Genomic DNA, 25,530 nt, shown 5'->3' with positions numbered 1-25,530 from the left:
TGGGAGTAACTAAATTTACATAAAGGGGCTGGAGGTATACCTCAGTAGACTGACTGCAGTCTTCTATACACCAAGCACTGGCTGGGTTCTACCTCTAGCTAGTGAAATTTCAACAGAGCTTGGTAGTATCCACATGAAATCTTAGCACTAGGGGTCATCTGTCTTCAGATGTACACATAGCAACCTTGATGTCAGCGTCAGTTACATGAAATTCCGTGCCAGAATTAGCATGAAAAAATTGGAAAATGCATATTCATACATTAATGAACAGCACACGAATGAGCTTCAGTTCTTAGATAAAGTCTTACATCATTCTTACCAAGGCAATTTGTAATTCTAATGGAAATAAAAATTCCCAAGAAGGAACTTGCAATCAGTTTGGAAAGAAAAAAATTTTAAATGAATTTCAAAGAACTGACTTGTAAAAAGAAAAAACAAAACAAACCCAGGAAGCCTGAAAGTTTTCAGAGGACCCTAGGGAGGTGATTAGCCTTGGGTACTAAACAGAAAAAAGGCAATAAAGTAATGAGTCACAAAAGATCACTAGCAAATACCTGTGGAAGTTTGTCTTTACTATGATAGGAACATTATTGTCAGTGAGAAGCCAATGCCCACGAATCCTTACACCTGCGAAGCAGGCTACTGCCGCGCTCCATTCCCAGACTTTTGTTGCTTTTTTAACTCAGACCTTAAGCATGAAATCGAAATCAAGGCTTAGCAAGCAGGTGAATGTAGCTGGCTTTGTGGCACATGGCAGGACTACATTGTCTTTAAATAAAGAAAGAAACAAACAAATAAATAGCTTGTGACTGTCTGGTGGGAAGACATTTAAACATGATAAAAACACCATGGGTCAAAAGTATTGGTTCAGGGTCTGGAGAGATGGCTCAGCGGTTTAGAGCACTCACTGCTCTTCCAGAGGTCCTGAGTTTAATTCCCAGCAACCACACGGTGGCTCACATCCATCTGTAATGGAATCTGATGCCCTTTTTTGGTGTGTCTGAAGACAGCTGCAGTGTACTCATATACAATAAATAATTTTTAAAATGTATTGGTTCATAAAATTTTTAAAATGTATAGGCCAAAAATTTTTGATAGTAAATCAAAAGGCAGGCTATGATCACCTTTGTTGTGGGGACTGGAGAGCTCAGTGGTTACGAGCATTAATTAGCCACTCTTGCAGAGAACCTGAGTACCATTTCCAGCATCCATGTCGGGAAGTTCAGGGACAGTGTGCACCCGTGTGCACATACTCTCAATACAGATATACACACCTACACACAATTTAAAATGAAATATAAACTAAACCCCATTTTTTAAAAATCTGTTGCAATGATAAAAGGGAGATCTACCCTGACAAGATCAGTGTCCTTCCAGAAAGAGAAGACACCACATACTCCATGATGGCAAAGAGAACCACAAGCCAGGGACAGAGCTCTGAACAGGACATCTTGGACTCTTGTTCTAGAACCTTAAATAATGCCTGGTTATTCCCGCACAGCCTTCTGTTTACAGCAGTTAAAGAGGCAACAACTGACACAAACTGTAGGAATGTGTGAAGAAATATTTGAAGCTTAATCAGAAACGCTAGAGTTAAGATTCTTTTAAGACGGTCGCATAGAAATCCAAAGAGAGTAGTTAGATGAATCAGAGGCTCAGAAGTGAGGCCTGATGCGAAAATGAGAATTTAGGAGTAATGAATTTGAGCATGGTAGGACAGCTAAAATCCCAGCACTTGGGGCATAAAAGCAGGAATCAGAATTCCATGGTCATCTGCTACACAGGGTGTTTGAAGGCAATCTGGACTACATGAGACCCTGCCTGCTTTAAAAAGGGTAGGGTTTGGAGCAGGGGTCAAGATGGGTCAAATAGTAAAGCCTGATACCACTAAGCCTAAACTCAGTTTCTCGGATGCTCATGATGAAAAGACTGACCTCCATATATACTGTGGTACATCCATGCCCGCAAACACACACAAATTTAAAGCTGAAGAGATGTCTCTGGAGTTAAAGAGCACTGGCTGCTCTTCCGGAAGACCTAGGTACAGCTCCCAGTACCCACACGGTAACTCACAGTTGTCCATAACTGCAGTTCCAAGCGAGCCAGTGCTTCCTGGCCTCAAAGACTGCACATGATGGTGTATAAACAACGACACAGGCAAAACACCCATACACATAAATTGTTTTCAAATTTAAAAACTTCTTAAAAGCAAACTGACAACTGTCCCCCCAACCGCAGAGGTCATGGGCATACAGTTAGTAATTAGGAAATAACAATGAGGAAAGATAAGCATCCAAGATTAAGCAGTAAGAGCAGCACACAAAGGAAGCCGAACAAACATGAGCGTCAAAGCAGCTGAGGTGGATGCACCAGGCACATGGAAAAACAAGCAGGTAAGATGGTAGAAGTTACCAGCAGGAATCAAACTCCTTAATATGGCCAAGAGCTCAAGTAACCTCTGGATTTAGGGCCCTACGCAGGGATAGAGGAGGGGTTACTACAGAAATCAGTGAAGAGCAGAGGGAAGAAGCTCCTCTTAAGAGGACTTAGTTTACAGCCTGTGACTGTGTAACCCAAGGCACATTAAGAGTCTGGCTGGAAGTCATTCAGCGTGGACGGTGGCAGTCACAGAAGGATGTGATTTCAGAGTCGGGAGCCCCGATGAACAACCGTTCAGAATGAGGTCAGTCTGCTGACTTCTTTAAAACAAATAAAAATAAGCACTAGCTAGGGGGTGGGGAGGTGACTTAGGGTAAAGCGCTTCGGGTCTCCAGGATCTAGGCTAATGGCCAGTAAGCCAGCCCATTGGCAAATTCAGCAAGAGCCCCCTGCTTTAGAGAACGGAGAATGATCAACACTCGAAGCCAGTCTCTGCCTACACATTCACCACACGCATGTGCATCTGCTTACACGTGAGCACACCCACAAGCTTGTATACAGACAAGACAAAATGAAAGGTATATGGTAAATAAATATTGAGTGAAAGGTATAAAGTGGGTGAACTTACAACACATGAATCTATCAAGAGCTATGGAAGGAAAGGAGCACAGGTGAAAACTACAGACACACACTTAATTCTTAGAAAAGCAGAAATAACAGTAGTTAAAAGGCAAGTTCATTTTTAATTATTTATTTATTATATATGAGTACACTGTAGCTGTCTTCAGACACACCAGAAGAGGGCATCAGATCTCATTACTGATGGTTGTGAGCCACCATGTGGTTGCTGGGATTTAAACTCAGGACCTCTGGAAGAGCAGTCAGTGCTCTTAACCACTGAGCCATCTCTTCAGCCCTAAAAGGCAACAGGGCCAAGAACACAAACAGGAAGAAATAAAATGATGGCAATTAGCACATACATCACTTTAAAAGTTAATACCCTCAACTTATCAATTTAAAATAAAAATACAAAGTAGCTGAATGGACTAAGAAAGCCATCTTTCTGTTACTATATCTAGCAAAACTCTCAATCACGATAGATGGAGAGACCAATATATTCCAGGACAAAACTAAATTTACACAATATCTGAACACAAATCCAGACTTACAAAAAATATTTGATGGAAAACCCAATACAAGGAGGGAAACTACATCCTAGAAAAAGCAAGAAAATAACTAAGCAAGAAAATCAAAATAAGAAAGACACACAGACATAATTCTACCTCTAAAAGCAAAAATAGAAGGAAACAGCAATCACTATTCCTTAATATCTGTTAACATAAGTGGACTCAATTCCCCAATAAAGAGACATAGACTATCAGACTGGATACATAAACAGAATCCAGCATTTTGTTGCATACAAGAAACTCATCTCAGAGACAAAGACAGACACTATATCAGAGTAAAAGGCTGGGAAAAAACCTTCCAAGCAAACAGCCCCAAGAAACAAGTGGAGTAGCCATTCTAATATCAAATAAAGTAGATTTTCAACCAAAAGTCATCAAAAAAGACAAGGAAAGACACTTTTTACTCTTACAGGGAAAATTTATCAGGAGGAATTCTCAATCCTTAACATATATGCTCTAAATACAAGAGCACCTATATTCATAAAAGAAACCCTATTAAAGCTCAAAACATACATTGCACCATACAAAATAATAGTGGGAGGCTTCAATACCCCACTCTCATCAATGGACAAATCATGGAATCAGAAACTGAACAAGGATGCAGTGAAATTAGCAGAGGTTATGAACCAATTGAAATTAATAGACATCTACAGAACATTTCACCCTAAAAGAATACACCTTCTTCTTAGCACCTCATGGCACCTTCTCCAAAATTGACCATATAGTCGGTCACAAAGCAAGCCTCAATAGATATAAGAAGACTGAAATACTCCCATGCATTCTATCAGATCACCATGGACTAAGGTTGGTCTTTAATAACAACAAAGACAACAAAAAGCTCATATACACATGGAAGCTGAACAATGCTCTACTCAACAATAGCATGGTCAAAGAAGAAATAAAGAAATAAATTAAAGATTTTCTAGAATTTAATGAAAATGAAAGCACAACATACCCAAATCTATGGGATACAATGAAAGCAGTACTAAGAGGAAAACTCATAGCTCTGAGTGCCTCCAAAAAGAAACTGGAGAGAGCATACACTAGCAACTTGACAGCACAGTTGGAAGCTCTAGAACAAAAAGAAGTAGATACACCCAAGAGTAGATGGCAAGAAATAATCAAACTCAGAGCAGAAATTACCCAAATATAAACAAAAAGAACCATTCAAAGAATCAAAAAAACCAAGAGCTGGTTCTTTGAGAAAATTAACAAGATTGATAAACCCTTAGCCAGAATATCTTGAGGGGAAAGAGAGAGTATCCAAATTAACAAAATCAGAAAGTAAAGTGGAGACAGAACAACTGAAACTGAAGAAATTCAAGAAATCATCAGATCTTACTACAAAAGCTTATATTCAACAAAACTGGAAAATCTGGAGGAAATGGATAAATTCTTAGACAAATACTAGATACCAAAGTTAAACCAGGACCAGATAAACCATCTAAATAATCCCATAACATGTAAAGAAATAGAATCAGTCATCAAAAGCCTCCCAACCAAAAAAAGCCCAGGACCAGATAAGTTTAGTCCAGAATTCTATCAGACATTCATTGATGACCTAATACCAATACTCTCCAAACTATTCCACAAAATAGAGTCATATGGAACACTACCCAACTTATTCTTCAAAGCCACAATAACCCTCATTCCTAAACAACACAAAGACCCTATAAGAAAAGAGAACTTCAGACCAATCTCCTTTATGAACATTGATGCAAAAATACTCAACAAAATTCTTGCAAACCAAATCCAAGAACATATCAAAATGATCATTTACCATGATCAAGTAGGCTTCATCCGTGGGATGCAGGGATGGTTTAATACATGGAAATCTATCAACATTATCTGCCATATAAACAAACTCAAAGAATAAAAAAATACATAGTCATCTCACTAGATCCTGAGAAAGCATTTGACAAAATTCAACACCCCTTCATGTTAAAAGTCTTGGAAAGAACAGGAATCCAAGGCTCATAGCTAAACATAATAAAAGCAATATACAGCAAACCAATAGCCAACATCAAACTTAATGGTGAGAAACTTGAAGCAATCCCACTAAAATCAGGGACTAGACAAGGCTGCCCACTCTCCCCCTACCTATTCAACATAGTACTTAAAACCCTGGCTGGAGCAATTAGACAGCAAAAGAACATCAAAGGTATACAAATTGGAAAGGAAGAAGTAAAAATATCACTATTTGCAGATGACACGATAGTGTAGTTAAGTGACTCCAAAAATTCCACCAGAGAACTTTTACAGCTGATAAACAACTTCACCAAAGTGGCTGAATATAAAATTAACTCAAATCAGTAACCTTCCTCTACTCAAAAGACAAACATGCTGAGAAAGAAATTAGGAAAAAGATACCCTTCACAATAGTCACAAACAATATGAAATACATTGGTGTGACTCTAAGCAAGTGAAGGACCTGTATGACAAGAACTTCAAATCTCTGAAGAAGGAAATTGAAGAATGTCTCAGAAGATGGAAAGATCTCCCATGCTCATGGATTGGAAGGATCAACATTGTAAAAATGATCATCTTACCAAAAGCAGTCTACAGATTCAATTCAATCCCCATCAAAATTCCAACTCAATTCTTCATAGAGTTGGAAAGAGCAATTTGCAAATTCACCTGGAACACCAAAAAACCTAGAATAGCAAAATCAATCCTCAACTACAAGAAAACATCTGCAAGAATAACCATCCCTGACCTCAAGCTATATTACAAGGCAATTGTGTTAAAAACCACATAGTACTGGTACAGAGATAGGCAGGTTGATCACTGGAACAGAATAGAAGATCCAGAAATGAACTCTCACACATATGGTCACTTGATCTTTGACAAAGGAGCTGAAAACATTCAATGGAAAAAGGACAGTCTCTTCAACAAATGGTGTTGGTCCAACTGGCACTCAGCATTCAGAAGAATGAAAATAGATCCTTTCTTATCTCCTTGTATAATGCTCAGGTGAAAATGGATTAAAGATCTCCACATTAAACCAGGTACACTAAAACTATTAGAAGAGAAAGTAGGGAAAACATTAGAACACATAGGCACAGAAGAAATTTTCCTGAACAGAACACCAATGGCTTGTGCTCTAAGAGCAAGAATAAAGAAATGGAACTTAATGAGATAGCAAGGTTTCTATAAGGTTAAAGACACTGTCAAGAAAACAATTGGCAGCCAACAGATTTGGAAAAGATCTTTACCAATCCCACATCTGATAGAGGTCTAATATCAATATATACAAAGAACTCAAGAAGTTAGACGCCAGAGAACCAAACAATCCTATTAAAAAATGGGGTACAGAGCTAAACAAAAAATTCTCAGTTGAGGAATATTGAATGGCTGAGAAGCATCTAAGGAAGTGCTTGACATCCCTAGTCATCAGGGAAACACAAATCAAAACAACCCTGAGATTCCACCTCACACCAGTCAGAATGACTAAAATCAAAAACTCAGATGACAGCAGATGCTGGTGAGGATGCGGAGAAAGAGGAACACTTCTCCATTATTGGTGGAGTTGTAAGCTGGTATAACCACTCTGGAAATCAGTAGGACGGTTCCTCAGAAAATTGGACATAGTCCTACCTGAAGACCCAGTTATTTCACTTCTGGGCATATACCCCAAAGATGCTCTAATGTATAACAATTACACATGCACCACAATGTTCATAGCAGCCCTATTTATAATAGCCAGAAGCTGGAAAGAACCCAGATGTCCTTCAGTAGATGAATGGATACAGAAATTGTGGTATATTTATACAATGGAGTACTACTCAGCTATCAGAAACAATGACTTTATGAAATTCCTAGGAAAATGGATGCATCTAGAGAATATCATCCTGAGTGAGGTAACCCAGTCACAAAAGAACAGACATAATATGCAGTCACTGGTAATTGGATACTAACCCCAGAAAGCTCTGAATACCTCAGAAACAACTCACAGGCCATATGAAGCTCAAAAAAGAAAGAAAGAAAAAAAAAGAAAAAGAAAAAAGGTCAAAAAGTGAAAGCCTCAGTCCTTCTTAGAAAAAAAATAAGTGTATAGCACCCTCTCAGAGTGTGGTACACCCAGACCTTAAATCATTAATAATTCAAGAGCTAAGAATATAGCCTTGTGGCAATTTTTGGTATTCAACAATCATTGTGTTTAGTCTATTCACAGCAAGAAAACTTTTGACTGTTTCCATGTTATGTTCTGTTCTACATGTACTTTATGCTTATGGTAACTAGTAAGATTTCAGTGCATACTATCAAACCTCCAAAAGAATTAAGTACTGACAAAAGTATATCCATATAGTTTTATGCCAAAATGCTTTTAAAAATCTGTACATGTATCTCTCTTTTAAAAAAAAGTTGTAAGAAAAAAAAACATACAATGCGGGACAGTGTGGTATCCACCAAAGAAGAGTAAAATTGATCCCCTATCTATCTATTCCAAATGGACTGAAGACCTCAAGGCAACACCCAAAATACTGAAACTGCTGAAAGAAACCATGGGCAGTCCAAGGCATAGGTGCAGGAAAGAACTTTCTGGATAGGACTCCATTTGCTTCTGGAATTAATCACAATAACGGACACACAGGACCACATGATAGTTTCTGTACAGCAGAGCAAACACGTGAAGAGGAAGCCTACAAAGTGGGGGAGAACCTTTGCCAAATTTAAACCTGATAGATGACTAATATCCATAATATATATATATATATATATATATATATATACAAAACCTCAAAAAACAAGTAATGGGCTGGAGGGATGACTCAGAAATTAAGAGTACTTGCTTTTCTTCTAGAAGACCCTGGTGGTTCCCAGCATCTACATCAGAGGACTCACAACCATCCCAGTTCCAGGGGATCCACAGCCTCTGACCTCTGTGTATAACTGTATTTCTGTATACATACCCACATGCATACACACACAGACACACACACACACACACACACACACACACACACACAATTAAAAATAATAAAATTAAAATTTTTAAAAGAAATAACCCAATTTGAAAATGGGCTACAGATCTGAACAGGAAATTCTCAAAAGAACAAATAAATGACTAAGAAATCTCTCAGAAGGTGTGTTCAATGTCCTTAGCAATTAGGGAAATGCAGATTAATACTACTTTGAGATCTTACCTTACCCCAGTCTGAATGGCTAAGAAAAATGTTAGAGGATGTCGGGAAAGGAAACCATAATTTACGATTAGCAGAACTGCAAATTAGCCTAAACTCTGAAAATCAATAGGAGAATTCTCAAAAGGCTAAGAACAAATCTAGCATATGGCCGAGCTGTACCACTCCTTGGCATAAGCACTCAACAGCCTACTCCGTAGATACATGTTCAGTAGCTGGAAGACAGGAACAACCTAAATGTCCTGTTGATTATGTGATGGAAATGTAGGAGATAATACACAATGGAATACTATTCAAATGTAAAAAAAAAAAGCATGAAACATGTAGGTAAACAGATGGAATTTGAAAACATTAAGACAGGCATTAATTGAAGCGCTCATGGGGCAGAGACTAGTGGATCTCTGAATTCAAGGTCAGTCTGGTCTACACAGGAGTTCTGGGACAGCCAAGGGTTACATAGAGAGACTCTACCTCAAGAGAAGTATACTGAGCAAAGTAGCCCAGACCCAAAACAAATTCATCATGTTCTCTCTTATTTGTGGATCCTAGCTCTGGGTTTTTAGATCTGAGTATATATCCAGGAGTCACCACAGAAACCAGGAAGGTAAAAAAGAGACCTTCAGGATGGGAAAGAAGGAACTTTAGAAAGGGGGATATTGGGACACCGAAGAGGGGAAAGGGGGAAATGACAGAGTGGGGACTTAATGCAAAGGAGGAAGGAAACATAGTAGACAGGAAGGGAGAAAGAAGGATGCAGACACACTAAGAGCATGAAAAGACACAAGGAAAATATATTAGTTTATGTTTACATACATACGTAATACATGCATGCATACATACTTACACATGTATGTATACATGAATGTGTATGTAGAGAAAGAGGGGGTGGGAAGAATGTAAGGAGAAAGAGGCAGTTATGACGTTTGGGGTGATACCATCGACTGTCTAACTAAAGCCCCAATACACAGTACAACAATCTTCCTTTGGAGTCATTGGCCAGGGAAGTCAGAGACTCCCAACATTATTCAGAGGTTATTGCTGTTGCCTTTGGTTGCTGCCCCGGACTCGAAGGTAATACCTATTGCTAAAGACAACACACACTTTGGACAAGAACTTGGAGGAATTGGGATGGAACTGACCTGGGACCTCCTCCCAGAGGACTAATTCTTGCATCTAATGATTCTATGCGAGCTGCTAAGAGAGAAGAGCAATTGCCAATCCTAGTGATAAAGCATGAGACCCACAACCACCAGCAGCTTGCTCAGTAGGAAAGGATTCAAGCCTGGTAATATAAACCTAGTCAACTATCTGTAGCTTTAGTCTTCCTAAAGGAGAGCCTGCTACCATTTTCCTGAACCAACATATTTTCTGTTTTCTAAATATTTACCCTTATAGCCACAAATGAGTGCTGCGCTCACTCCTCATCGAAGAAGCTTCGTTTTGCATCAGAAAAGGATACTACAAAAATTCACAATTGATCAAAGAGCAAAGAGCAGCTGACCATGGGGTGCCAGCTGTAATCAATATACTACAATCAGCCTACACCTAAGGTTCAGAAACAATCAGAAGACGAAGCAGAAAGACAGTAAGACACAGGACAGGAATGTCAGCTACACGATAGTGTGTTCTGTGTGATAGGGGGTTTTACCTGTGAAATCTCAACAATACAAACATACCGTTGTAAGTGAAAGACACCTCACCAGGCCCCCACCCCTAGATGAAAAGCTGCAGGCAAGGAAGGGTTAATAAGACAGGGACACGAAGTCTTCTCAAGTTACAAGGCTGTGATAAGTTAGCTTACCTTTAGCTGTCAGCCCAAAACACAAACATGTATATATATATGTGTGTGTGTGTATACATATATACACACACACACATATATGTACACACACACATATATATACACACATACATATATATATATATACATATGTACTACGGTAGGCTGTGTGTGTGTATATATATATATGTATATATATATATATATATACATGTGTGTGTGAAATAATACGTGTGTGTGTAAAATAATAACTATGCAATCACAAACTTGAGAAGGAGTGAGGGATGAACATGAAAGAAGTTGAAGCAAAAGACATCGTGGAAATTATGTAAATACAGAACTCACATGTAAAATTCCCAAATTAAAAGAAAAAAAATTTAAAGATATGTAAAAAAAAACTAGAAGATATACTAATATAACTAATATGATATACTAACAGAATAACAATTTTATTTCACAAAACAAAGACTATTAGTGAGCTACGTAAATACTGCTACAAAAAAAAATTCTACAATCAGCAGGGGGGAACTTACACTCCAGAAATTGTTTCTTAAATTAGTCACTAAAAGAGGATAGGAGGTGAAGAGCCCTCCTCCCTTTTAACAAAAGCTCCGTTTGTTTGCCCTGCCCCATTCTCTGCGCGAACTTTCCCATTGACATTCCTGTGTGAAGTGCTGTGTTCATGCATGCATGTCCTTTCCATGATGTTTTCACCTAATAAGATGCCTTGTTTAGGTTCGGCCACACGGGGGCAGTCTTCATTGCTTTGGCACAACACTTTCCCTAGCTGTTTTTCCACTATGCTTGCTACTCAAGTTCCTTGTTCATTAGGACTTAGCCACCCATCTATAGAAGGTCTCAGGATATCATACATTGCTGAACCAAGGGACTCCTGTAGGCCTATATGCCCCTCCAAAATTCCTATGTTGAAATCCTAGTCTCAGATACGAGCACATACTATTTGGGGGCAGGTCCTTTGGGAGGAGGTGTTTGCACCCTTATAAAACAGGCCACACAAGGCTCTTTTATAGGTGCGGATACAATGAAAAGATGCCCATCAGCCAGCTAGGCAGAGGGCTGACTCTAAATTCACTAGTAGGTGGGGATGGGTGAACTTCTGATCCTCTTGCTTCTACATCCCAAAGTGCTGGGATTGTAGGCAATCCAGGGCTACTTGCATGCTAGGTAGGCACTCTTCCAACCGAGCCACACCCCTAGCCCCTTGGTCATTGATAAGTTGTTATAGGAGCATGAACTAAGATACTTGGCTAGGATTGGGGCACCTGGTTCCTAATACTTCCCAGAATAAAGGAGAATAGTTCCTGCCTAGCTCCAGAGAACCCTTGTACTGATCCCTTCGGCACTGTGGCAAGCCTTTGATAATCTGGTAGTAAAATACTCCTTTTTTTGTTTGCTTGGAATACATAAACCTAGATTTTATTATTTTTATTGTAGTCATTCTTTAACTAGATACCTCAAAACATTTACTTTAAAAGATGCATTTGACTTAAACTTTATATATTTAGTCTTTATATTATATAAACATATTGCTGACTAATGTATATGGTCTTTACTTTTAAAATATATTTTAAGTCTGTAGTGTATGTGTGGGGGGCAGATGCTATGTGTATCTGAGGGGTCTAAAAAGGGACATCAGATATCACAGAGATGTGGGTACAGGCAGATGTCAGCCACCTGACATGGGTGCCGGGTGTTAGAATTGAACTCCGGTCCTCTTGGAGAACAGCCAACATTTTTAAGCACTAAGCTATATCTCCAGGCCTGCAAAGTCTCGCTTGAACTCATTGAATTACTGGTTTTAGAAAATAAGAAAGGAAAGAACCTTGTGAAAGAAAAAGCCAGTTCCTAATCACTGCTTTCCCAGTGCTCAGCACAGCCTCCCTCGGGAAGGCGCACGGATCAGTCGACTCAAGGCTCTGCTTAAAGTGCAGGTAGTGGGTCTCCATCTCTACCATCTGCATCTCTGGGCAGAGCCCAGGGATATTTGTGTGATAATGATACCCTACCATTTAAGATTGACAGCTATCACCACGGAAAGCCTGAAGCAGCTCTCGCCATCAGAAACCTCGGCAATACCCTAGGGGTGAACATGAAACGTCCCAGACTTGAATTCTCCACATCCAAGCTGGTCAAGGGAGTGAAGTGCATAGTGGCTGATTGAAGTGGATGGGACTTAAAGGCTTTTGTTTCTCTTATTTTCATGTTTCCTCTTCCCCTCATTCCCTCCCCCCAACAGTTTCTTAAAGGAAATAATAATAATTATAATTATAACAATGCAACACCAGGTAATTGAAGCTCGTTCTAATATCCAGCCTGTGCCAAACTTCTGCCCAGCCCCACCTCCTGGTGCCAAAGCTCTGCTTTTCTAATCTACTCCCAGATATGTTCTTGCTTTTCAATAGTCCATCTTGGCTGACAAGTTCCACAAGAGATACAACTCACAATTAGAGATCATAGACAAACATTCATGCCTCCGAATAAAGCAGAAAATCTTGCTATACCCTTACTCTAAGAGTACTGGGATCCCCTTTCCCCACCCCACTGAGGTTCAGCCTCCTTGCACACCCTTCCTGTGTACCTGGGATATAAATGGGGCTACCATCGCTCCAATGCGGCAGAGAGAGCCACTGGTTCCCATCCCTAGAGCACGCATCGGGGTTGGGTAGACCTGCAGGGAAGAGGAACAGAAAAGGCCCATTGGTGACTGGTCTTTCCACAATTCTCTTCCTCCCTTCCCGGACTGGTTCAAGTTTCTGTATTTGTAGCATACTGGATGGATTTTGAGGCAGATGGTGCTTTGTCTTTAGTATACAGTTTTTAATTAAAAATAGTTACATTTATTTATTTCTCATGTGTGAATGGCCATGCATGCATCTATGGTGCATGTATGGTCAGAGGATAACTCACAGAGTCGGAGCTGTCCTATCACGTAAATCTAGGGGGACTGAACTCAGATTGTTGTGTTTGGCAGCAAGTACCTTCTCCCAGTGAGCCATCTCCCCAGTCCATGGCGATTAATTTTTATTGTCAGCATATTTAGATGTAGAGCTGCTTAGATTAGTCAAGGGCAGAAACATTAGGCCTACCCTAATCAATTGTTTAATCCACTAATGGACTCAAAATTTGGATAGACTAGAACTTCAGAAGCCTTGTTAGAAGACGTGGGCACTGGAGTGTGCTTTTGAGGGTGTATCTTAGCTCACACCCCTTCTTGCTATTCTCCTGGCTTCCTGGCTGCTATGAAGTAACCAGCTTTCTTTCCCACACTAGTTGGCCATGGTGTCTCTGTTACAGACCAAAGGGTAAAACAGCCAGCCATGAATCAAAACAGCTGAAACGGAAGGGAAATAGATCCTCCCTCCCCGAAAGCATCTCAGGCAGTTGTCATACTGACAAGTTTGAGTAACATCCCGATTTTACAGGAAAGGGAAGGGATCTTGTCTTTGAGAGAGTTCAGTAGACTGAACAAGAGAGGAGAAATCCATGTCAAGCTCTCTGATACCATTTTCGTAGAGTGTTTTAAGAAACTCATCAAATGGTTAACGGCAGTCAGATGCACAGGTTGAAAGCTCAGCCGGCGTGTCCTGTGTAGCCCCACCATTCCTCAGGGCTCACCTCAGCAGTGTAGATGTAGATGGTATTGAAGTTTGCTGCCACCAGGGCCCTCAGCATGAAGAGGAAGCCAATGAGGCCGGCACTGAAGAAGAAGCAGCAGAGGAAGTTATAGGAACAGACACAGAGGACCTTCCAAGGCGGCCTCACAAAGCTGAGCCTTGGCAGGGTGCTGTTCTTCAGCTGGCCTAACCGTGACATCCTAAGCCAGCCTAAGCCAGTTTCCCCACAATCCTTTCGCCAAATAGGATGCCCAGGCCTGACGCTCCCTAATGAACACATGCCTTGGAGAAGGTATTCATCAGTATAATTGCTTGGCCTGCATGTGTGCATGTTCATTGTGTGTACGCCTGGATGTGGGTGCTGGCAACCGAACCTGGGTCCTTCACAAGAGCAGCTAATGCTCTCATCTGCTGAGCCATTTCTCCAGCCCCCTCTCATTTCTTCTTTAAATCACTAGATTGCCTAGTCCCTTGTAAGATGTAAATGTCATGGAGTGCCGTTTAAGAGCAACGATGTGCAGAGAACAAGAGGGTGTTAATGCCCAAACAGGAGCAGCACATCCACAGCTCCAGTCCTGCATCCAGAACCCACTGTGAAAGAGGGTCCGGAAGATTGCAGGGAATTTGCTCTAAGAAAATGTATCCTAGAAAATTGTCAGAGAGGCTGTACCCATGAAGTCTCATCGGCATGGCTACCTGAACAAGACCTGAATGACAATACCAGTGGACATGCTAACATGGAAGAAACCTCACAGGGCCTCAGTTCCAGACAAAGAACTATAAAGAATGGAATACTGAGATCAGGAGAAATGGTTGTCCCCAAGGAAAACTCTTTCCCCCGTTGGTTATCCAACGCCAAATGTTCATCTCTGCAATCACAAACATACAGGTAATAGTATATGGACTGAACAGGTTATATTTATGAATTTAGAATGTGTGTGTGTGTTTGTGTGTGTGTTTGTGTGCGTGTCTGTGTATGTGTGTGTAAAACAATGAAAAAACTTAAATGCCATTAAAAGAGAGCAGGGGGTACATAGGAGAGATTTGAGGAAGGAAAGTAAAGGGGGAAAATGATGTAATAATAACTTCAAAAACTAAAGAAAAATCCCAAAAAAAAGACCCAATTCACAAATCTAAAAGAACAATTTTAGACTGTCTCAGTTAGGGTTTCTATTGCTGCAATGAAACACTATGGCCAAAGGCAGCATGAGGAAGAAACAGTTTACTTGGCCTACATTTCCACATAGTAGTCCATCTTTGAAGAGAATCAGGGCAACAACTCAAGCAGGGAGGCAGGAGTTGATGCACAAGAGGACATGAAAGGGTGCTGCTTACTGGCTTGCTCCCTATGTCTTGCTCAACCTTTTTTCTTCTAGAACCCAAGCCTACCAGTTCAGGGAAGGCACCACCCACAACAGGAGAGGCCCTCCCCATCAATCACTAATTTAAAAAATCCACTATAGGGGTGCAGCAGTTAAGAGCACTAGTTGCTCTTCCAGAGGACCTGAGTTCAATTCTCAGCAACCACATGGTGGCTCATAAGCATCTGTAGCTCCAGCTCTTAGGGATCCAATGCCCACCCACAGGCACATATGCAGGCAAAATACCAATGCACACAAAATAAATAAATCATAAACATCTGAGAGATAGAGAGAGAGAGAGAGAGAGAGAGAGAGAGAGAGAGAGAGAGAGAGAGAGAGAGAGAACGCCCTGCAGTGAGATCTTGTGGAAGCATTTTCTCAGTCCTTTTTGATGCCTCTTGCTTGTGTCAAGGTGACATGTAGCTACCCAGTACCCACACTCTACACAGATGTAGTTTGTTTTCACTGTCTGGAATAAAACTTAAAAAAAAAAAAAAGCCAATCTATGGTTGGTTGGCCTGTAGGTGTAGGACTCACAGATCAATAGTCAACTATATATTGTGCAGGGTTGCAGATCTGGGGTGATGCTTGCTATCTGAGGCAAGAACCCTACCTGAACTATGTTTCCAGACTCAGATACGTTGTCTGTGTCACTGTGCTAGTTCCTGTTGTTCCACATAATTTGGTAAGAAGCAAGAGCTGTTTTCTAATTCTCTAAAAAGCTTTGCACAAATAACCGAAATAAGCCAGTGGGTAAAGTGAGCATCCTGGTACTGCACAACATCCAATGAGAGCTGAAGGTGTCAGGGCAGGGCCTGACAGTCAGACAGACAGACTGCCTGTTCTCTGCTCTCCCTTTGAGGTGATGTGTTCCAGACTCCACTGATCACCAGGAGTCAGGAAGTCCCATTCGATGACCACGTGAGTAGAAGCGGCCGAAGAACAACAGAGTACCTTGAAGTGCAGATATTGAGGAGCAGGAAGAACAAAGCCGTGCATCCCATGGTGATGGACAGGCTCAGTCGTCTGCCCAGGAAATTGATGCCCAGGATATTTAAAGGGTTCACTAGAAAGCAAGGAGCAAAGACAAATGGTGACACCTCGGAGCAAAAGTGAAATCCATAGACAGCAGCGGGACCCCGCCTGTCATCTTAAACCTAGGCACGCTGTCATGGGAGCTGTGACATCGCCAGTGTATTTTTTCCTTATGGGTCCAGGTGTAACAAATACTGGTTATGCATAAAGATGTGGTTTTCTCCTCCTCCTTCTTTCTTCCTCCTCACTCCTCCCTCCTCTCTCCTCCTCCTTCCTCTTCCTTCTTCTACAAGGTCTCTCTGCATAGCCCTTACTGTCCTAGAACTCATTATATAAGCCAGGTTGCTAAATCTCCTATACCATTGTCCATTGAATTCAAGGCTCCACTGAATTTCTGGTTTTGAGACAGGGTTTCCCGGTGTCGACTTGTGCCACCACACTTAGCTCTGGGCCCTATTTAATATTTTGAGACAGGGTCTCATATCACTGTCCTCAAACTCAGCCAAGGGTGACCTTAGATTTCTGATCCTCTTGTATCCAGTTCCCAAGCAATGGGATTATAGGCACACACCACTACACACCACTACACCCGGTTCATACGGTCCCAGGGATTTTGCACATGTAGGTAGGTAAGCACTCAAACAACTCAGCTACATCCAGTCACACTGACTTTTATGGACGATCATTTTGTCCAGTAAAAATAAACAGTGCTGCCAACTGAAGTCTAATTGTAAGATACACCCATTTTAGCTGACATTGATGGTGCATGCCTTCAATCCCAGTGTCCTGGGGACAGAGACAGGTCAATCTCTGTGATGTAGAGGCCTGTTTAGTCTACAGAGTGAGTTCCAGGACAAAGCTACAAAATAGAGAAACCCTGTCTTAAACACCAAAAGAGAGAAAGGGAGAGAAAAAGAGAGGGGGGAAAGGGGGAGAGAGAGGGAGAGTGAGGGAGAGAGAGAAAGGGAAAAAGAGGGAGAGAGAGAGGGAGGGAGGGAGAGTGGGAAGGAGGGAGAGAGGAAGAGAGAGGAGAGAGAGGGGAGAGGGAGAAAGGGAGAGGAGAGAGAAAAGAGAGAGGAGAGAGAAGAGAGAAAGGAGAGAGAGGAGAGAGAAGAGAGAAAGGAGAGAGAAGAGAGAAAGGAGAGAGAGGAAAGAGAGAGATTCTCGCTTTGGAGTTATCTTCACATGCTTCTTCAGAGTTTCATCCAGGTAAATGGGTGGGACTAGGAAATCATATTAAATGAGGCCACCCAGAGCCAGCGAGGCAGTTGTTGTATGCTCTTTCTTGTATGAGGTTCCTAGCTCCAAATGGTCAGATGTGAGTATATAACCTGGAGGAACTGCCAAATCCAGGAAAGTGGAAAGGCACTGTTGTGGGGAAAGGGAGAACAATAGAGATCTGAAGGGGAAAATGAGAAACCGGGTCAGGGCTTACGAAGGCAAGAGAGTGGCTCAGCAATTAGGAGCACTTGTTACTCTAGCAAAGAACGGCCTGGATTCTATTCCCAGCACCCACCCACATGGTGGCTCATGACCACCCATAACTCCAGCTACAGAGCATTAAAAACCCTTTTCTAATCTATGAGGACACCATGCATACACATGGTACACATACAGACGGGCAGGCAAAGCAGCCATACATAAAATCTAAACAAAAACCATAAAAATAAAATAACTAGGGGGGTGAAGAGAGATAAATACAGAAGGAGGGAAGCCGGTAAAATAGCAGGAAGAATATTTGGATACATCATAAGAAACTGTAGTATTATCTACCTAAAAAAAATCCCTAGAATATGTGTAAGTCAGTACATATACATAAGTATTTTAAATAATTTTTTTCCCATCTGGACTGACAATGCTTCCCTAAGAGCCAAAGACTAACAAAACCCCAACACCAGGCATGGGCTCAGGAACCTACAAAAAAAAAAAAAAAAAAAAAAAAAAAAAAAAAAAAAAAACCACAGAACTATCAAATCATACAAAACAGATTAGATTGTACAAAAATCAGGTCATACAAAACATTGTAGGATATATTACTGCTCTTGGCTGCTGCCCAGCAGTGGAAGGTAAGTCCGTAGTGCTGAAGACACCATCCACTTCAGACACAGAACCCAGAAGACCAGGGCTGGACCTGAACTGAAAACCTCCTGAGAACCAGCTTTCATGGCACCAGAAGGCACCGAACCAACTTCCAACAGAGGGAAGCACTGTCCTGTAACGCCTATGAGCCATGACAATGACCAGCAAGGCACAGCGACCCTAACAGTGCATGCACACCTTGGCACTAACCAAAAGCTGTCTAATTGGTCATAAAGTCCACTCAACTGGAAGAACACCATACCTGGAACTGGAAACCTACCCAGCTCTCCAGGACTGGTGAAGCCAAGGCTCTTGGAGAAGGCCATACAACCATCATTTCACTAAGCCAGCATATCCCCTAATGACACTATGGATATTTTTTCTCACACCCACAGAGAACAGCAGTCTCTACCCTCACCAAGGAAAACTCTGCAACTACTGAAAACCACGGCCAATCAAAATCCACAGTTGTGGAGCCCAGTCCAAGTGGATACATCTTCAAAATACTGCTGTACCTAAGGCTCAGAAAACATTGTGGAGGAGGGGCAGAAAGATTGTAAGAGCTAAGGGGAAAATAGAAGTTTGCTGTAAATAAATAAATAACCCAAACATAGGTAGGTAGATAGATAGATAGATAGATAGATAGATAGATAGATAGATAGATAGATAGACAGATAAATTGAACAAAACCAGAGACTATGAATTTGAGAGTGGGGTTCATGGGGAGGAAAGGGAATTTATACTATGATCTCAAAGACTGGATCATTACATATGAAACCAGGTCTCGCTACTTTTGTATCCCTGGCTAGCCTAGAACTCACTATGTAGATCAGACTGGCCTAGAACTCACATAAGTCCACTGGCCTCTACTTCCCCAGCAGTGGGATTAAAAGTGTATGCCACCGCTCTAGACTAAAACTGTATCTTGGAACTGATAAAACGGATAGTTCAAAGCTTTACTCTTGTAGGCCCTCCTCCCCACAGCAACAGAAACCCAGGATGTAGCAGTGTGTGTGATCTGAGGACCTGAGGAGTTCTGCTAGGTGGGAGCCCCGCCGTGGGGGTCACATTTCCCTTAGATTCCAGCCTGAAACAGGGCAGGTACATGGGCAATCTTACAAGCAATTTCCCCAAGAGTGCTGATGATCATAGTCCTGTAGTCAGAGGGCGCGAACATGTGGCAATAGCAGGGACTCAGACCCTCCTCTGAGTCCCCTGTGACCTCCACCACCTCTGGTTCCGACTCCGACTTCGAACCGCAGACCAGATCCCGCTCGAGCAACTCCGCGCTGGCCAGGATAACCCCGTAATAGGCAAAAGAAATGCCCAGCCTGGAGGTGTGTAAAGAATATCATTGGCAAAGGCTTTCACCGGACCCGGGGAACAAAAAGGACCATGGCAGGCAGGAATGAGAAGGAACGTGGTCTGTGTGAAAGGCACAGAGAAACAGCAAAATGGACGGCATTCACAGCATCTGAAGACGCCTTTGGAGAAACACACGTATGCATTTCTGTTGGACGTAAACTTGGAGCTACAACTACTGGCTCCTGCCATGTATGTGTTCTTAACAGTAACAGACACCCCTAGGCGGGATTTCAAATCATCTGTTCCCATATGAACAGCAGGCAGCTGTACCTGGAATGTTCCAGTTACTTCGCAGACTCGCAAACCCTTGGTTGGTACAGGCAGTCTTTTTAAAGATCTATTTTTATTTTATGGGTGTTTTGCCTGCATGCGTGTATGTTCACCATGTGCATGTTGTGCTCTGGAGGCCAGGGGAGGGCGTTGGATCTCCTGGAGATCAATGGTTGTGGGTCACCATGTGGGTACTAGGAGCTGAACTGGGGTCCTCTGCAAGAGCAGTCAGTGTACTTAACTGGTGAGCCACCTCTCCAGGCTGGTGGTCTTTCTTAATATAGCTGTCCTTACCCATTATTGAGTTTACAAAAGCTTGTAGGGTTTTAACTTGTATTTTCTTGACGACGTTAAAAGTTGAGCATGTCTTGATAAATGCTTCAGAGGTAGTTTGGGTGCTATACCTAGTCAAGCCTTTTGCCTATTTCTAAACTTATTTGTGGGGGCTGGAGAGATGGCTCAGTGGCTAAGATGGTTTGCTGCCCTTCCCAAGGAGACAGACTTGAGTTCCCAGCACCCATGTTGGATGGCTCACTGCCCTGTTTATAGGAGACCTGACACCCCCTTCCAGCATCCTCTGCCAACCACACATGAGTGAAATACAGAGAAATACACACATACACATAAACTTAAAAAAAAATCTTAAACTTGATTGCCTATCTTAACTTGTTGAAAGACAATTACATATATATATATAATTTGTATTATATATGCTTATTATATAATAATGTGATATATATTCCAAATTTCTTCTCTTAGTTGATAGCTTGCCATTGGGTTCATGATATTATGTGGCACAGAGACACCACATTTTTGTCTATTTGAGACAGGATTTGATGCATGCTAGGCTTGCTTTAAACTGCTAGCAGAAAAATGTGCCACCATACCCACCTCCAGAGATACTAATTTAATGTAGTAAAAGTCCTGTGTATTAAGCATCTTCTGAGTCCTGCTTGGAATCCTTTGCTCACTCAAGGTTAAGGCTGCACAGCAGAGAGCCCATCCAAAGGCTGTTCTGCCATTGTTAATGAGCTCAAAGGATCAGTCTCTGTTGTGGGGTAAACAGAAAGCCCCAAACTACAGAAGACCAGGAGGTGAGCACAGTCATGGGAGGGGCTGGGAACACTGGAGAATACTAAGGTTTCCTTTCTCTTTTTACGGCTTATCATTTTTTTTTTTTTTTTTTTTTTTTTTTTTTGTGGGGTAGGGTGGGTAGTATTAGAAAGACAAGATATTGAAGAAGAAACTATTTGATCGTCCATGTGTATTTCTCCTGGTGCCCCTGGTGCCCCTGGTTTACAGTTGTCTCCTTTATCCATGGAGAGATAAGACCTTCTAAGACTTTCAGTGAACACCGTGATGCCTTACATGTTCCTGTACAGTCTAACAAAACAATTTGCAATGTGTTGTAATAAAAGTTCTATGTACATGTGGTCTCTCTGTTGAAGAAGCCAAAACTAGTATGATCTTTAGATTCTGGTTAACTATGGAAAAAGAAATCATGAGAGACAAAGTTTTTTTAAAAAGGTCTATTTGTAGGGTTCCTCTACTTGAGTGGGTTTCCTCAAAATACCTGTTTGGGCTTTTGTTTGTTTCTTTGGTTGGTTGGTTGGTTGGTTGGTTGGTTGGTTGGTTGGTTTGTTTGATTTGGTTTTGGTTTTTCAATACAGAACTCCTCTGTGTAGCCCTGGCTGTCCAGAAATTCACTAAGTAGCCCAGGCTGGACCTGGACTCACAGATCCTCCTGCCTTAACATTGACCCTGCAGTAATTATGTTCTTACCATATGATCCAGATCTGTAATGTGGTCCGAAGATATTTAGAATCTAGTAGATCTGCAAATCTTCCTCTTTTCTCCTGGGAAAAGGAACAGGAAGGTCAGACTACATGCCTGGAGAGCTAAGGACATATTTCTCTGATGTTATTGATCATGCATAAATATGCTGTGGTGAGATCATCCTTGTGTGGCTTAGTTATGAAGCCCTTCCCCCACCAAATCCGAAAGACTGAAGTGTTATATCCAAGCCTAGGGTCTGGAGGACAACTCCTTAGCTAAGAGCACTGTACAAAAGACTGGTTGGATTCCAGCACCCACAAGGCAACTCAGGACCATTCCTTACTCCAGTTCCATGGTATCCAATACCCTCTCTTGGCCTCTAGGGGACACTGCCTGCATGTGGCAAACACCTAAACACACACACACACACACACACACAAACATACACCTTCAAAAACACAAAAGAGGGGCTATCAAGATGGCTCAGCAGGCAAAGGTGCTTGCTGCCAAGTGTGATAATCTAAGTTAAATTTCCAAAACACACAAACTAGAAGAGAACTGACAACCACAAATTATCCTCTGGCCTTCACATGCATGCTAGGGCATACACATTCGCACCAATACCCACAAACATACACACAAATAAATATACGTTATAAAAATACTTCAAGTGGGCTTGAGAGATGGCTTAATGGTTAGAAGCACTGACTGTTCTTCCAGAGGTCTTGAGTTCAATTCCCAGTAACCACATGGTGGCTCACAACCATCTGTAATGGGATTTGGTGCCCTCTTCTGGTGTGTATGAAGACAGATACAGTGTACTTACATATAATAAATAAATCTTTAAAAAAATACTTCAAGTAATAAAACAAAGCCATGAACAGAATATGTGACCATGTCCTAGTGTGCAGCAAGATGACTGGGAAGTTTTTGAAGAAAACCATTAGGCTTTATGGAGACATCTTCTCAAAATGAGACAAAGCCAATATAAGAACAGAAAATAAAAAATTAAAAATCTTTCATAATATAAACCATGAAGGCAAATTATATGATTAGATCTACAAGGTAAGGGGCACCATTTGTGTTTTACAGATAACAAAAGTTAAGTCAGGTGATTTATCAGAATTACAGTGCAGCAGGGCAGAGGAGAGCCCAACCGAGTCCCACCTCTAATCTGCTCATTCATGGCCATCCCTCTGCCTCCCATCCCTCCTCTCTAGCCAGACTAGAGCACACTGGTCCCCTTCCGCCTGGACTACCAAGTGTACACATAACTCAGATGCCCACTCACCAGGATGGGCTCCACCAGCCGTCCCTCGGGCATGACTGAGCGGTTCATCTTGGCAATGCTCTGCAGGGTGTTCAGCGCAGCCTGCGTGTTCCCGGTGGAGACGTTGAAGCGAGCAGATTCCGGGATGAACTGGGCACAGATTACAAAGAGCATCAGAGCGACAGAGTCCACAGACTGTAAAAGGTGCTGCTGTCACTACTCCATACACGCCCTACTCAGTCCTGCAGACCCCACCCCCATGGGAGGGTTGGCAAGTTTAAAGGCACACAACATATCAAACGTTTTTCTGATGAATTCACGCTGACTCAGAAATTTGCCTCTAGGGAGAGAGGTCTAGAGAACAAGGAACACTGGACTAAAACCAAAGGATACAATATAAATTTTTATTTAATTTTCTACAGATTCCTCAATTATATAATGGCAGATATTATATCCTAGGCTTGAGAGCAACTCATATACAACAAGTTCCAGGCTGCACTTGAACCTAGAACCTGAAGAACACTCAGTGATGGGATGTAGTTGGCTGAGAGAGCAGTGACCTCTTAGTCAACAACCACAGAGAAAATGTCTTCCCACAGGAAGCAACAGGCCTGAGAGTCACTGGCCCCAAAGCACCTGAGGGGTCTAGATGTGAATCTTGGGGGTATCGGGTATACACTGGGGATTAACCTAAGGCCAATGCAAGTGAGGTAAGGAATATACCCAAGGTCTCAGGGTCATGGATGGGCAAGGGGTGACTCTGAACAGTAGATCTGAAGAGAATGATCCTCTAAGCCTGCACAGAGGATAGAAGGGAACCCTGCCCTGAGACCAGCCATGGGAAAGATGTGTGAGAAGGAAATGCTTGGGAGGTCAACTCTTACAAACAAGCAAACAAACGAAACATCTTTAAAAGTTGCCAGGTGAGAAGACAGAACCCTAGAAATCTGTGACCTAGTCGCAGGCTTTCTAAAGCTGGGAGTGTCCCTGTGGAGACCTGAATTGGATCAAGCTTTGAAATAAATGATCATCCAGGGACCTTCTCTTTCTCAGTTCTCTCTGCTCCCTTCTCTCTCTCCCCTCTCCTCTTCTCCCCTCCTTTTTCCTTCCTTTTCTCTCTTACACATCCCAGGATGGCCTCAAATCACTATGTAGTAGAGTATAGCCTTGAAACCTTTCTTTCTTTCTTTCTTTCTTTCTTTCTTTCTTTCTTTCTTTCTTTCTTTCTTTATTAAAGATTCATTTGTCAAAAAGATCACTCAGAGACTGCCTCACCTGGGGATCCACCCCATATACAGCCACCAAACCCAAGCACTATTTATTGCTGATGTCAAGAAGTACTTACTGGCAGGAACCAGGTATGGATGCCTCCTCAGAGGCTCTGCCAGAGTCATACAGATACAGTTGAGAATGTTTACAGCTAACCATCAGAGTGAACAAGGGGACCTAATGAAGGAGCTACAGAAAGGACTGAAGGAGCTAAAAGAGTTTGCAACCCCATGGGAAGAACAATATTATCTACCAAACCCTCCAGAGCTCCCAGGGACTAAAACACCAACCAATGAGCACACATGGAGAGACCCATGGCTCTGGTTGCATATGTAGCAGAGGATAGCATTTTCTGGCATCAGTGAGAGAGGAGGCCTTTGGTCCGATGAAAGGTTTGTTTTCCCAGTTTAGGGAAACGCCACGGCGCTGAGGTGGGAGAGGGCGGTTGGAGAAGGAGCACCTTCATGGAAGCTAGGGGAGGTGGATGGGGATGGTAGTAGGGGAAAAGGGGATAACATTTGAAATGTAAATACAGAAAATATCAATAAAAAATTCACATTAAAAAAAAGAGTCATTTGTCTATTTTATGTGAGTACACTGTAGCTGTCCTCAGACACATCAGAAGAGGGCATTGGATCCCATTACAGATGATTGTGAGCCACCGTATGGTTGCTGGGAATTGAACTCAGGACCTCTGGAAGAGCAGTCAGTGCTCTTAACCGCTGAACCATCTCTCCAGACTGACCTTAAACTTCTGATTTACCTGCCTCTGTCTCCTGACTACTAAGATTACAGCAAGCATGTGTTACCATGCCCAGTTTAGGCTGTGCTAATGAACAAACCCAGGGTAGCTTCAAGTGTCTAGACAAGTACTCAACCAACTGAGAAACAAACATTCCCACAACTGAAAGTCACTACAGCCCCAAGGGATCAGACACACTCTCACGTACACATCTACATACAAACACACATGGTCATAT

General features: G+C 41.9%; 1 protein-coding gene across 1 annotated transcript in view; it reads right to left on the bottom strand.

The window, feature by feature from the left end:
* Window positions 1-25,530, bottom strand: part of SVOPL (SVOP like) — a gene marked incomplete at both ends in the record, with an annotated part of 52,418 nt that overhangs the window by 9,285 nt on the left and 17,603 nt on the right. Inside the window, 6 exons of the mRNA XM_080932408.1 lie at window positions 13,090-13,179; window positions 14,127-14,208; window positions 16,441-16,552; window positions 19,720-19,931; window positions 22,018-22,091; window positions 23,303-23,431. Of these exons, the coding sequence (XP_080788534.1) occupies window positions 13,090-13,179; window positions 14,127-14,208; window positions 16,441-16,552; window positions 19,720-19,931; window positions 22,018-22,091; window positions 23,303-23,431 (699 nt within the window). The remainder of the gene's footprint in view (window positions 1-13,089; window positions 13,180-14,126; window positions 14,209-16,440; window positions 16,553-19,719; window positions 19,932-22,017; window positions 22,092-23,302; window positions 23,432-25,530) is intronic.

This window comes from Micromys minutus, assembly GCF_963924665.1.
Source record: "Micromys minutus genome assembly, chromosome: 18".
Taxonomy (NCBI): domain Eukaryota; kingdom Metazoa; phylum Chordata; class Mammalia; order Rodentia; family Muridae; genus Micromys; species Micromys minutus.
This window is presented reverse-complemented; position numbering and strand designations above follow the sequence as displayed.